The sequence below is a fragment of the Muntiacus reevesi genome, chromosome 1 (genome assembly GCF_963930625.1).
Source record: "Muntiacus reevesi chromosome 1, mMunRee1.1, whole genome shotgun sequence".
Classification (NCBI taxonomy): domain Eukaryota; kingdom Metazoa; phylum Chordata; class Mammalia; order Artiodactyla; family Cervidae; genus Muntiacus; species Muntiacus reevesi.
The window spans coordinates 230271049-230286038 of NC_089249.1; the positions used below are offsets into that span (position 1 = coordinate 230271049).

Genomic DNA, 14990 nt, shown 5'->3' on the forward strand with positions numbered 1-14990 from the left:
GTATCAGGGAGTAGTTGATGACAAGGTCATCTTGTTTATTGGGGCCTTTTGAGTGTTAAGAGAACAATTTTTTTCTAGCATAATGTCTAGCATATGTTTTTCTGCCATAAGGTGGTGGTTTGCATCTAAAGATCTGTGCAATCCTGTGGAAGTACACTTCATACATTCTGTAACATTCAGATGTACAGTCACTTGGGGGAGAGAACAGTGTTACATTCTGTGGGGAAGAAATGTGATTATCAGATATTTTGAAAAAGAACCCTCCAAGTAAATTTATTAATTATTTAAAATACTTTTAAACAAAGGGGAGAGATCATCACTAAAGTCAATGAGCTATTACCCATTTTCTAGGGACTGTTTCCTTCAACTGTCATTATGGGATGTGATAAGTACAGAAGTGGGAACAAGTGCCTCAGTACTGTAGACCATGCTTAGTGAGTTTGTGATGCAAGGCAAAATAGAATTTTCCCCTGGTAGTTTTGGAGACTCATATTGAATTTTATACCCAGGAAAATAATCGTGCAATGGGAAGAAGAGGATAGGCTCTTCTCTGAAAGGCTATCATCATTTCTTTAAGTGAGATATCAGAATTGAAAACCAAATGTTACTATAAAGAATTTGCTAAAATTATTTTGGAACAAGAGAGGGAAGTATAAATTGTGCCTTTTGAAAGACATAATTTCACCATTACTCTTGCCCTCTGGGAAGAAAACTGGAAATGAATTAGGTACAAAAAAATGTAAGGAAGGATAAGGAAAAAGGTGACAAGGAAACCTTATCCAATATATTGCTAATTAATGAGTATTCATAACAGCTATGATCTGAGATCCTTTAAGCCAAATCTGTGTTATAGTAATCATCCTATTACTAGTGCAGATTTGAAGGTTGGGGAGTAATTATGTCAGCGTATAGATGTTTATATATTAAACTTACCGATTGACCTGAAAACCTGGAAAGTTGGGATGATGACGCTTCTAATAGAATTAAATGTTACCAGATATGCATGCGTACTCAGTCGCTAAGTCGTGTCCAACTCTTTTGACACCACGGATTCCTCTGTTCATGGGATTTTCCAGAGAAGAATACTGGAATGGGTTGCCATTTCCTTCCCCAGGGGATCTTCCCCACCCAGGAGTCAAATAGGCGCCTCCAGCATGACAGGCGGATTATTTACCGCTGAGCCACGTGGGAAGCGTGTTATTGAACATACGTCTTTTAAAAATGATTTTTCAGCTGGATACACGGTAGTAATTACGGTAGCTGGTTAAAGTGAAGCAGCAGGGGCTGCAGTTTCCCAGTGCGGACTCTGGGCGCCGCTGTTGGCCAAAGTCGAGAGCTTTGTGCTGGCGATCCCGTCGCGCAGCCGCAGAGCACTTTCCCTGTCTCAAGACTCGCTAGTGTTGTCTTTCCACCTATTCCTCCTCTGGAGAAGAAACCCTGCCTGACCCTCACGCCGAAAATAAAGCTGTTGGGAGCTCCGGACGACTGCGACGTAGCCATTATTTGTAACCCGGCGTCTCCAAGCCGGTAAGCAAACTAAGGCGGGGAGCAAGAGGGATGGGGAGCGGCGCTGGGAAGAGCGGCTGGGCTGAGAGGCGGCCAGTGCTCTTTCCGTTCCTACTGTCTTTGTTCTGCCTGGCGCTCTCTGAGCAGATCCACTACAGGATTCCCGAGGAGATGCCCGAGGACTCGGTGGTGGGGAATCTCGCCAAGGACCTGAGACTCAGTGTCCACGAGTTACCGACTCGAAAACTGCGCGTCAGTTCGGAGAAGCCTTACTTCACTGTGAGCGCGGAGACCGGGGAGTTACTTGTGAGCAGCAGGCTAGACCGGGAGCAGATATGCGGGAAGAAGTCAGCTTGTGCTCTGGAATTTGAGGTTGTTGCTGAAAATCCATTGAACTTTTATCACGTGAATGTAGAGATCGAGGATGTCAATGACCACACGCCAGAATTCTCGCAAAATTCCTTTGAGCTACAAATAAGTGAGTCCACAAAGTCCGGGGCACGATTTATTTTAGGATCTGTCCATGATGCAGATATTGGTACCAATTCGCTACAGAATTACCAGCTCAGTCCTGATGATCATTTCTCACTTGTGATTAAAGAGAAGTTGGATGGCAGTAAATACCCTGAGCTGGTACTGATGACATCTTTAGACAGGGAAGAACAGAAATCCTACCACTTGACCTTGACAGCCTTGGACTTCGGGGATCCACCCCTGAGCAGTACTGCACAGATACAAGTCCTGGTGACTGATGCCAACGATAACCCTCCAGTGTTCAGCCAAGAACTATACAGGGTGGAGCTTCCAGAAAACGTGCTTCCAGGCACCACTGTGCTTAGAGTAATGGCCACTGACCAAGATGAGGGTGTCAATGCCGAGATCACTTTCTCTTTCACTGAAGCAGACCGAATTACCCAGTTTGACCTGAATTCTAATACTGGGGAAATTATTATTCTAAATACATTAGATTTTGAGGAAGTGAAAGAATATTCCATAGTTTTGGAAGCAAAGGATGGTGGAGGAATGATTGCCCAGTGTACAGTGGAGATAGAAGTCCTAGACATAAATGACAATGCCCCAGAAGTGATATTCCAATCTCTACCGGATTTTATAATGGAGGACACCAAGCTGGGAACACATATTGCTTTGCTCAAAATCCGAGACAAGGATTCCGGACACAACGGAGAGGTTATTTGTAAATTAGAAGGCGATGTTCCATTTAAAATACTAACTTCTTCAAGAAACACATATAAATTAGTTACAGATGGAGTTCTAGACCGCGAACAGACCCCTGGGTATAACATCACCATCACAGCCACTGACAAGGGCAAGCCACCCCTCTCCTCCAGCTCGAGCATCACACTGCACATCGGTGATGTAAACGACAACATGCCAGTTTTTGAACGGGCTTCCTATGTGGTCCATATAGCAGAGAACAACCCTCCTGGTGCCTCCATCACTCAAGTCAGCGCCTCCGACCCCGACCTGGGACCCAATGGCCTGGTCTCATACTGCATCGTGGCCAGCGACCTGGAGCCGCGCGCGCTGTCGTCCTACGTGTCCATGAACCCGCAGAGCGGCGTGGTGTTCGCGCAACGCGCCTTCGACCACGAGCAGCTGCGTGCCTTCGAGCTGACGCTGCAGGCCCGCGACCACGGCTCACCCGCGCTCAGCGCCAACGTGAGCCTGCGCGTGCTGGTGGGCGACCGCAACGACAACGCGCCCAGGGTGCTGTACCCGGCGCTGGGACCCGACGGCTCGGCGCTCTTCGACACAGTGCCGCGTGCTGCGCAGCCCGGCTACCTGGTCACCAAGGTGGTGGCGGTGGATGCAGACTCTGGACACAACGCCTGGCTGTCCTACCACGTGCTGCAGGCCAGCGAGCCCGGACTGTTCAGCGTGGGGCTGCGCACGGGCGAGGTGCGCACGGCGCGGGCCTTGGGCGACAGGGACGCGGCCCGCCAGCGCCTGCTGGTCGCTGTGCGCGATGGGGGACAGCCGCCCCTCTCGGCCACCGCCACGCTGCTCCTGGTTTTCGCCGACAGCCTGCAGGAGGCTCTGCCGGACCTCAGTGACCGGCCGGCGCCCTCTGACCCCCAGGCTGAGCTGCAGTTTTACCTGGTGGTGGCCTTGGCCTTGATCTCGGTGCTCTTCCTCCTGGCAGTGATTCTGGCGGTCGCTCTGCACCTGCGACGCTCCTCCAGCCCTGCTGCTTGGGGCTGCTTTAAGCCTGGTCTCTGTGTCAAGTCTGAACCTGGGGTTCTCCCCAACTACAGTGAAGGAACTTTACCCTATTCGTACAATCTGTGCGTTGCCCATACTGGAAAGACAGAGTTTAATTTTCTAAAATGTAGTGAGCAGTTGAGTTCAGGACAAAACATACTTTCTGGCGATTCATCTGGAGCCTTATTTCCCTTTTGTAATTCCAATGAGTCGACTTCTCATCAGGTGAGTTTCCTGTAAGTATAACCTTCTTTTTATTGTGTCGACAGTTCTCCATATTCACAGGAAAAAACTGGCACATCTCTGTTTTAGTTCGATTTGCTTCATTGCGTTTGAAGATACTCCAGTTTTATTTTGTTTTGTTTTTTCACATTGATGATTTATGGCAAGCCTGAGTCAATCAAGTCTATAGGCACCATTTGTAAAACAGCATTTCCTCATTTCATGTGTGTTACAATTTGGTAAATCTCAAAATATTTCAAACTTTTTTTTATTATTAGTCATCATGTGAAAGTGAAAGTGTGAAAGTGTTAGTCCCTCAGTCTTATCCCATTCTGCGACCCCATGGACCCACGACTGTAGACCACCAGGTTCATCTGTCCATGGAATTCTGCAGACAAGAATACTGGAGTGAGTAGCCATTCTCTTCTCCAAGGGATCTTCCCTACCCCGGGATTGAACCCTGGTCTCTGCATTGCAGGCAGGTTCTTCATCATCTGAGCCACTAGGGAAGCCCTGTGGTGATCTATAATCAGTGATCTTGGATGTTACCATTACAAAAAGATGATGTTCCACCCACCAAAGGCTCCAGTGGTGGTTAGTGTTTTTTAGCGATGAAGTATTTTTAGTTAAGGTATGTACTTTTTTAGATACGATGCTATTGCATACTTAAAACCTAACTTTAACCACACTGGGAGACCAAAACTTTCGTGACCCACTTTATTGTGCTGTTCTCGTTATCGTAGTGGTCTGGAACCAAACATAAAGTGTCCCCAAATGCATCTAGACAAATTTTAGATCTAAACATTGTCTTAAGAATGTAGTAACCAGTCAAAAAGCTGTCATACCATTTTTCAAGGGAGGTTGAATTCAGAGAAATTATGTGTCTTTTAGTGGTGTCTTACCAGGTTCATATTATAAAGCAGTGAAGTTGTGTTTTTTTCCATAAGGGAAACTTTTGGCAATGTTATATGGTCTCCCATAAAGCTACTGAGATTTTTCTCTAAATTTTTCTTTCTACTGATTAATAAATGATTATTTTTTTATCAACTAGACATGCTGCAAATGTAAAAGTAGGCAATCATATAAATAAATCTTAAAAGAAAAACAAACTAAAATTAGATATTTTTCTTAATTGACTTAGCTGTTATTGTTTCCATATTAATCTGATACTTTGTTTCCTATATTTACTTCTCTTTTGCTTCAAAAGCACCAGAATAAGTTCGATTAACCTAGATTTTTATGTAGATGTACCTACTGTAATTGCATTCATTGTACTGTGTGTATATATGTGTGTAAAATCATTTTACTTGACTAAGTGCAGCACAGGTTCACTATGCTCATTAGAAAATAAAAGCATGTTCTCCTTACTTGCAGCATAGCTTTTTCAGGATTAACCTGTAATAATGCTCATTCTATAGGCTCCTCTGTCAAAAAAAAACACAATGTTTTGACCTCTGTTGTTCCTCTTACACACACTTCTGCTACATTATTTTTGAAATGTCTTTTTTGCAGACCTAAACTAATATAGGTAGAGGTCTTCTAGTCATTCTACTATCTCTAGGAGAAAATGGAATGTTGAAATCTTCAAGTTTAGACCAGAATAACAGTCTCAAGTGGATACGGTTACATATACAAGATAGCAATACATTGTATCAGGCTTTTGCTATACTTCTCTTAGTAACTGCTTAAATTAATGGCCATTTTACAAACTACTGAAGGAAAAAGACATTTATTCTTGCACTGGTATTTTTTGACTCCTTAATGATAATTATGTGTTTCTCACTTTTGTGATTCTTTTGATTGAAGTAGTAATTAAGGTAAAGTTACCTTTAGGCTATTTGTTTACCGTTAACTAAGTTGGCTTTAAAATGTAATCATCTCTCAAAGGCAGAAGAATAGATAAAAATTTGCTTTCAATTATATATTCATTTGTACCTTTCTTCTATTCAAATAGAAATTATATAAAATTAAATAGTCTGTGATATAACTTGAAAGGAAAAGCATTTATCCTATTAAAATTTCACAATATTAATTTCAAAACACTACTGTGTGACTAAAACAGCATTTTAAAAAGAAAATTAAAAGGCAACAACTCTACAGAAAGCTTACTATATCAACTAATTGGTTTAAACCAAATAAAACAACTTCTGAATCAGTCATCTCCAATAGGTATATTTTAGCCTAAAAATGAATTAATTTCCAATAATGAGTGGGGTTCTTACTTAGTTGATAATATTGAAGATATTAACAATAATGCTTAGAGCATAATAAATAAAATTTTATTTTTAAAACAGTAAATACGTTACAAAAATTTGAGTAATTTAATATGACATAAACCCCACAATCTGGTCATGTAATAATACTTTGTAAGACTTTAAGCCTATTTCATTCTACACTTCTTGGAAATTACTTTTAAAATATGAGTTCAGGGATAATTTATTCCAAATAGACTATAGAAAACAAGTAGCAATTTTTCCCCTAGCAATCTAGCATAGGATATTACAAATATAAGTGACTGCAGTAACTGCCTAGGACTCTGAGTGCCGCTGTTCACCTACTTGGAGATAAAGTAACCAAAAAACCAGCCGGAAACTCAGGGCTCTCACCTCACAGAGATCCGCAGATCTCACAAACCAACTGGAGGACTGCAGCAAAATTCCATCCCTAAATTTGGGACACTCCAACTTTCCAGAAGATGATCTGTATAACTTCAGGAACAAGGTAAACAAAACATATATGCCCAGTGAAGATTCTGAGTGGATTCCATAGCGAAAGAACAATGGCCGCTCCAAAGAATTACGGAGGACGCGGCGAGCTGGTACTGCTTTGCGCGCTGCTGGGTGCGCTGGGAAAGATCGGGAGAGCACAGATCCACTACTCTGTGCCTGAAGAGACCGACAAAGGATCCTTCGTGGGTAACATCTCCAAGGACCTGGGGCTGGAGTCGCAAGAGCTTTCGAAGCATGGAGTCCGCATCGTCTCCAGAGGTAGGACGCAGCTCTTTGCTCTAAATCCGCGAAGCGGCAGCTTGATCACCGCCGGCAGGATAGACCGGGAGGAGCTCTGCACTCAGAGCGCGCGGTGTTTTGTAAATATTAACATCCTAGTTGAGGATGAAGGGAAACTTTGGGGAATAGAAATCGAAATCACTGACATCAACGATAATAACCCAAAATTTCAGGTCGAAAATCTGGAAGTAAAAATTAACGAAATCGCTCTGCCCGGAACACGTTATCCACTGCCAGAGGCTGTGGACCCGGATGTGGGCTTGAATTCCCTGCAGAGCTACCAGCTCAGCCCCAATAACCACTTCTCCCTGGACGTGCAAACTGGAGACGACGGAGCTGTAAGCCCAGAGCTGGTGCTGGAGCGCGCCCTGGACCGCGAGGAGGAGGCTGCTCACTACCTGGTCCTCATCGCCACGGACGGAGGCGACCCGCGTCGCTCCAGCACAGTGCACATCCGAGTGACAGTGTTGGATACAAACGACAATGCCCCGGTTTTTGCTCAACCGATTTACCGAGTGAAAGTCCCAGAGAATGTGCCCCCGGGGACGCGGCTGCTTACCGTAAGCGCTAGCGACCCGGATGAAGGAACCAACGGAGAAGTGACTTACAAATTCTGGAAAATTAGTGAAAAACAATCTCCGTTATTCCAGCTGAATGAAAATACTGGCGAAATATCAACAGCGAAGAGTTTAGATTATGAAGAATGTGCGTTTTATGACATGGAAATACAAGCTGAAGATGTGGGGGCACTTCTGGGGCGGACCAAAGTACTCATTTCAGTGGAAGATGTCAATGACAACAGACCCGAAGTGACCATTACATCTTTGTTTAGCCCAGTCCTGGAAAATACTCTTCCTGGGACAGTAATTGCCTTCTTGAATGTGCATGACCGAGACACTGGGAAGAATGGTCAAGTTGTCTGTTATACACGTGATAATTTACCTTTTCAATTAGAAAAATCAATTGATAATTATTATAGATTGGTAACTTGGAAGTATTTGGACCGAGAAAAGATCTCTATGTATAATATCACAGTGGCAGCCTCAGATCTAGGAACCCCATCTCTATCTACTGAAATTCATATTGCTCTGCAAGTGGCAGACATCAATGACAATCCACCCATTTTCCCTCATACCTCCTACTCAGCCTATATCCCAGAGAACAACCCCAGAGGTGCCTCCATCTTCTCTGTGACTGCTCATGACCCTGACAGTGGCAGCAATGCCCAGATCACTTACTCTCTGACCAAAGGCAGCATCATGGCGGCGCCTCTCTCCTCTTATGTCTCCATCAACTCTGACACTGGTGTCCTATATGCTCTGCACTCCTTTGACTATGAGCAGATCCAAGACTTGCAGCTACTGGTGACAGCCAGTGACAATGGGGACCCTCAACTCAGCAGCAATGTGTCCCTGAGCCTGTTCATACTGGACCAGAATGACAATGCACCAAAGATTCTGTACCCCATGCTTCCCACTGATGGCTCCACGGGTGTGGAACTGGCACCTCGCTCTGCAGAGCCAGGATACCTGGTGACCAAGGTGGTGGCAGTGGACAGAGACTCAGGCCAGAATGCCTGGCTGTCCTACCGCCTGCTCAAGGCCAGTGAGCCAGGGCTCTTCGCGGTGGGTCTGCACACGGGCGAGGTGCGCACAGCGCGGGCCCTGCTGGACAGAGACGCACTCAAGCAGAGCCTGGTGGTGGTGGTCCAGGACCACGGGCAGCCCCCTCTCTCAGCCACCGTCACACTCACCGTGGCCGTGGCAGATACCATCCCAGATGTCCTTGCTGACCTGGGTAGCATCAGGACCCTAACCAACTCTGATGATTCAGACCTCACACTGTACCTGGTGGTGGCAGTGGCTGTCGTTTCCTGCATCTTCCTTGCCTTTGTCATCATGCTGCTGGCGCTCAGACTATGGCGGTGGCACAAATCGAGACTTCTCCAGGCTTCCAGTGGTAGGTTAGCAGGCCTGCCAGCCTCAGGATTTGTGGGCATTGAAGGAGTACAGACTTTCCTGCAGACCTATTCCCATGAAGTCTCCCTTACCTCTGACTCTCGGAGGAGTCACATGATCTTCCCCCAGCCCAACTATGCTGACATGCTCATTAGCCAAGACAGCTATGAGAAAAATGACGGCTTGTTAACATCCATAGATTTTCATGAATGTAGGGATGAAGCTGCTTCTGTTCAGGTGAGTTCGGTTCATTGTTTATGTTTATTTCTTAGAGGAATTATATTTTTTATAAATTTAATTTGTGTTTTGAAACATGCATTGTAAAGAAAGTTTACAGATAGCTTTTAAGGTGTACCGCAGAGTTTGGGGTTTGTGCTAGTGACACAGTAAAATTGAGTTCTAATCATCATAATTGTTTCATCTGCTTTCCAAAGGTTTAGACAAGATTATTTAAATATGAACTCTTAACCTCTTAAAACTTTTCATATTTTACTGTAATTATCATCTATTCACTTAAGAAATAGCTACCCAACCACATAAGGTCAGTTCATTTTATATATAGGAATATGTGTGTGTGTATGTGTACACATGTATATGTATAGACACATAAAGGTATATATAAATTAGAACTTACAAAAATTATTGAGGTTTCTAAACCCTTGTATTAGATTAGTAAAAGTAAAATACATCTCAGAATTTTTAGGATTCTTAGGATTTCACCTAAAACTAGGTTCTTGAAAATTTCTTCACTTTAAACTTGTTCTGTGAGTTCTTTGTCTGTATCAGTACCCTTCAAAGCTTTAATACTTCTCCTATTTCACAGCAAACATATTTTAAAGGATGGTGGTTCCTCAATGTTGTTTGTGTGTCAGTGGTCACCCAGGACTCATACCAATGGAGACATGGCATCTAAAGCCTAAAATGGCCATTGCCCTCCCCATCAAATTTGAAATAAAATGTCATCTTAAAATTATTGAAAGTGGCCTCTGTAAAATGCAGATGAACACATTTCATTAGAATTCCAATGAGCTGTTTTGACTGTACAGTCATGTGAAATATGCTGTGTTCTCATGGTTAGAGTTTGAGTGTTACTTTTAAGAAAAGAAGTTACATGTACACAAATTTTAAATAAGCCAATCGGTTCAATTAAAAATGATTCCATTTGGACTTCTGCATCCCTTGTTATAGCATTTAAATAAAACTAATGGTTGATTTGTCATCAGATGAGAGTGGAAAGTACAATGAATTATTTGTTATCAACTAAAAAGACATTTCTGAGGGATTGTGCTGTGTTTCCTCCAACCCATAGATAATAGTAGGAATTAGCTTTATATTCTGTAGTGTTTAGGTGTACAGTCATTGGCAGAGACAACTATTTTGTTGACACTTTGCAAATTTAAAAAGTGAATGGAAAGTTGCCCCAGTACTCTTGCTGAAAGCATTCACTAATTACAAATAATAATAATAACCAATGGAGTAAAATAATTAGAACAAATGTCACTATATTCAGTGAATTTATGTAAATAAATTTACCATGAACTCATTTCCTCCAATTCTGAAGCCATTACTTCAGTATAACATGTATACATAGATAAGGAAGTAATGCATTCTACTAGACTATCCCTTTGTGACTTTGTATTGAAGGACAGACAAATATTTCAATATATTTTAAGAGTGAATTTATATAAGATATTGGGTATGACATAAGCCAGTTAATTCTGAGAAATGAAATAGGAGGTACACCAAATAATCTCTGGCTACATCACAGGGACAGTTTTTTTGAATGACTACTTCTTGAGTTAGAAGAGTAAAAAGAAATTATTTTGTAAAGAAAGTGTGGATATATGAGAGGAGATGTTTGAGGATTGGTACAAAATTACACAACAAAATAATTTTCAACAGTATTGATGTTCTTTAATATATGTGACATAAGTAGCACTGATTATGTAGACATATGGGGTAAACATAGGAATCAATGAAAGAAGCTTTAAAAATTTTAATATATCATAGCTAATAAACAGAAATGATTCATGGAATTAGTAGACAACAAACTCTCTGAGGGCAAGACCCCTGTCTTATTCATTGTTATATTGCCACTGACAAGGACGGTGCTTAGCACAAAGCAAAAGTTCAATGTATATTTGCAGAATGGTGAAATAAATGGACCAATATATTAACTTTGTAAACAAACCTAACATGGTATTTCTAACAATTTAAAAACAAGACTTTAAATAAATCTTGATGATTTAAACTATTAACTATATTAGCATAAAAATACGGCTTGTTAAGTTAGGCCCACAAGTTTATAATTATGAGAGCTGGTTAAACTGAAGCTGCAGGGGCTGCAGTTCCCCAGTGTGGACTCTGGGCGCCGCTGTTGGCCAAAGTGGAGAACTTGGTACAGGGGACTTCCTCGCGCAGCCGCAGCTCACGTTCCCTGTCTTAGACTCGCTAGCGTAAGCCTTTCCACCGTTTCCTTGTCTAGAGAAGAAACCCTCCCTGACCCTCATAAAGCTGTTGGGAGCTCCGGACGACTGCAACAAAGACATTATTTGTAATCCGGCGTCTCCAAGCCGGTGAGCAAACTAGGGGGTGGGGGGAGCGAGAGGGATGGGGAGCGGCGCTGGGAAGAGCGGCTGGGCTGAGAGGCGGCCAGTGCTCTTTCCGTTCCTACTGTCTTTGTTCTGCCTGGCGCTCTCTGAGCAGATCCACTACAGGATTCCCGAGGAGATGCCCGAGGGCTCGGTGGTGGGGAATCTCGCCAAGGACCTGAGACTCAGTGTCCACGAGTTACCGACTCGAAAACTGCGCGTCAGTTCGGAGAAGCCTTACTTCACTGTGAGCGCGGAGACCGGGGAGTTACTTGTGAGCAGCAGGCTAGACCGGGAGCAGATATGCGGGAAGAAGTCAACTTGTGCTCTGGAATTTGAGGTTGTTGCTGAAAATCCATTGAACTTTTATCACGTGAATGTAGAGATCGAGGATGTCAATGACCACACGCCAGAATTCTCGCAAAATTCCTTTGAGCTGCAAATAAGTGAGTCTACGCCGCCAGGCACGCGATTTATATTAGAAGTCGCGGAAGATGCAGACATTGGCTTAAACTCTCTGCAGACTTATAAACTTTCTCTTAGCCCTAGTTTCTCGTTGATAAATAAGGAAAAACAAGATGGTAGTAAATTCCCGGAACTGGTATTGGAGAAACCCTTAGACCGGGAACAACAGAGTTACCATCATTTAGTCCTGACTGCCTCAGACTGTGGAGATCCACCCCTAAGTGGGACTACTGAGCTCCAGATCCAGGTCACTGATGCCAATGATAACCCCCCGGTATTTAGCCAGGACGTATACCGAGTCAACCTTGGAGAAAACGTGCCCCCAGGCACCACTGTGTTGCAGGTGTCAGCCACCGATCAGGACGAGGGCGTCAACTCAGAAATTGCTTATTCCTTCTACAGGACCGGGCAAGTCTTTGGTCTGAATTCAAAGAGTGGGGAAATTACAACACTAAAAACACTGGATTTCGAAGAAATCAAAGAATATTCCATCGTGGTGGAAGGGAGGGATGGCGGCGGACTGGTTGCACAGTGTACAGTTGAAATTAGCATTCAAGATGAAAATGACAACAGACCAGATATTACATTCCACTCTCTAGTCGAAATGATTCTGGAAAACGCAGTGCCGGGAACTCTGATTGCTTTGATCAAAATATATGACAGAGATTCTGGGGAGAATGGGGAGGTTAATTGTCGATTAGAGGGTGAAGTACCTTTTCAGATAATCTCTTCCTCCAAAAATTCATACAAATTGGTAACAGACGGGACCCTGGACCGAGAGCAAACCCCGGAGTACAATGTCACCATCATAGCCACTGACAAGGGCAAGCCGCCTCTCTGCACCCATACAAGTGTTACCTTGCATATTACTGACGTCAACGACAATGCTCCGGTTTTCCACCAGGCCTCCTACGTCGTCCACGTGGCAGAAAACAACCCGCCTGGAGCTTCCATCGAGCAAGTCAGGGCCTCTGACCCTGACCTCGGGCCCAATGGCCTGGTCTCCTACTCCATCGTGGCCAGCGACCTGGAGCCGCGCGCGCTGTCGTCCTACGTGTCCGTGAACCCGCAGAGCGGCGTGGTGTTCGCGCAGCGCGCCTTCGACCACGAGCAGCTGCGCGCCTTCGAGCTGACGCTGCAGGCCCGCGACCACGGCTCGCCCGCGCTCAGCGCCAACGTGAGCCTGCGCGTGCTGGTGGGCGACCGCAACGACAACGCGCCCAGGGTGCTGTACCCGGCGCTGGGACCCGACGGCTCGGCGCTCTTCGACACAGTGCCCCGCGCCGCGCAGCCCGGCTACCTGGTCACCAAGGTGGTGGCGGTGGACGCAGACTCTGGACACAACGCCTGGCTGTCCTACCACGTGCTGCAGGCCAGCGAGCCCGGACTGTTCAGCGTGGGGCTGCGCACGGGCGAGGTGCGCACGGCGCGGGCCTTGGGCGACAGGGACGCGGCCCGCCAGCGCCTGCTGGTCGCTGTGCGCGATGGGGGACAGCCGCCCCTCTCGGCCACCGCCACGCTGCTCCTGGTTTTCGCCGACAGCCTGCAGGAGGCGCTGCCGGACCTCAGTGACCGGCCGGCGCCCTCTGACCCCCAGGCTGAGCTGCAGTTTTACCTGGTGGTGGCCTTGGCCTTGATCTCGGTTCTCTTCCTCCTGGCAGTGATTCTGGCTGTCGCCCTGCACCTGCGACGCTCCTCCAGCCCTGCTACTTGGGGCTGCTTTAAGCCTGGTCTCTGTGTCAAGTCTGGACCCGTGGTTCCTCCCAACTACAGTGAAGGAACTTTACCTTATTCATACAATCTGTGCGTTGCCCATACTGGAAAGACAGAGTTTAATTTTCTAAAATGTAGTGAGCAGCTGAGTTCAGGACAAGATATACTTTGTGGTGATTCGTCTGGGGCCTTATTTCCACTCTGTAATTCCAGTGAGTCGACTTCCCATCCTGAAACTCTAATGGCGGTGAGTTCCATTTAAGTATCTACTCCTTTTCATCATCTTTGCAATTTTTTTATTCATATGAAAATATATTGCATTTTAAAGTCTAACGAATTGCTTTGGAATAATTAGAGCTCATCCGAAAGCTGTATATCCAGCCTTCAAGGGGAACGGTGAATTGAGAATAGGTATGTGACATAATACCTTGCCTAGTTAAGATTTACCAAGTTGAAAAAAAAAAAAAAGATTTACGAAGTTGAAAGTATGCTCTATGCTTCACAACAAAAGTCTTTTTGCCAATTTCTTATATCTTTTCTAATCTAATGAAATTTACCCATTACTTTTTATTCTTCATTTAACATATTTAGATGTTTGATATATATATATAAGTAAACATTAAATTTAAAGTAGGAAACAAATTAAGTAGGTAGTCACTTAATTGATTTTTTAAAGCAAAAAAGCCACTATTAGGTGTCTTCCTTCACTGATTTCACTGGTACAGTTTACATCTATTTCTTATATTTATTCCTCATGTCTAGTTCCTTAAATCTACCTATATGTGAGTCTTTGAAGTCCTTAAAATTTTAAGAAAAAATACTGTGTGATATATTGTGAGAGGGACTCAGTGAACTCATCAGAAAATCGAAGTCATTATATAAGTCCCTTCAAATTTCCTTGAATGCAAAATTGTCTTCTTTATAGTTAACAGGAGATACTTGGCAAGAGAAAAGAAAATGCTGCTCCCTCTATCACTTGCTCTCATACCTGACCTATTTTTTTGAAGCGGAAAGAGGGGAAAGTCACTGTATTTGTCTTATTACTTGGAGCCCTAAACATTAGTGACTAGAGGTTATCTCATCTTCCTATCTGTAGGAGGGAAGGAGAATTCTGAATTATTTTTAAGGCAAAATCTACTAATTTCAAGCACATACAAAGATGCCATTACATAAGCATCTGTCTTTTGCTTGTTTTCTGTTAGGAACTGCTTCAGTAAATAATTTCTTTACAAATTGCTGAAAGAAATTTCTTATTGTGGTGTTTAATTTGTTCTACATCTTATATTTTTTCCCTCAAATTATTA

At 44.0% G+C, this 14990-nt stretch overlaps 1 protein-coding gene across 12 annotated transcripts in view; it reads left to right on the forward strand.

Moving 5' to 3' along the window:
- Positions 1-14990, forward strand: part of LOC136156218 (protocadherin gamma-C3) — a 165522-nt gene that overhangs the window by 38978 nt on the left and 111554 nt on the right. The window contains exons 1-2 of one of the 12 annotated variants that reach the window (XM_065918762.1): positions 1381-3965; positions 11403-11506. The exons of 7 other annotated variants lie outside the window; for them this stretch is intronic. In XM_065918762.1, the coding sequence (XP_065774834.1) occupies positions 1558-3965; positions 11403-11475 (2481 nt within the window). In that variant the 5' untranslated portion in view covers positions 1381-1557 and the 3' untranslated portion in view covers positions 11476-11506. 4 more of the 12 variants (XM_065918766.1, XM_065918761.1, XM_065918759.1 and 1 more) reach the window with 4 other exon arrangements.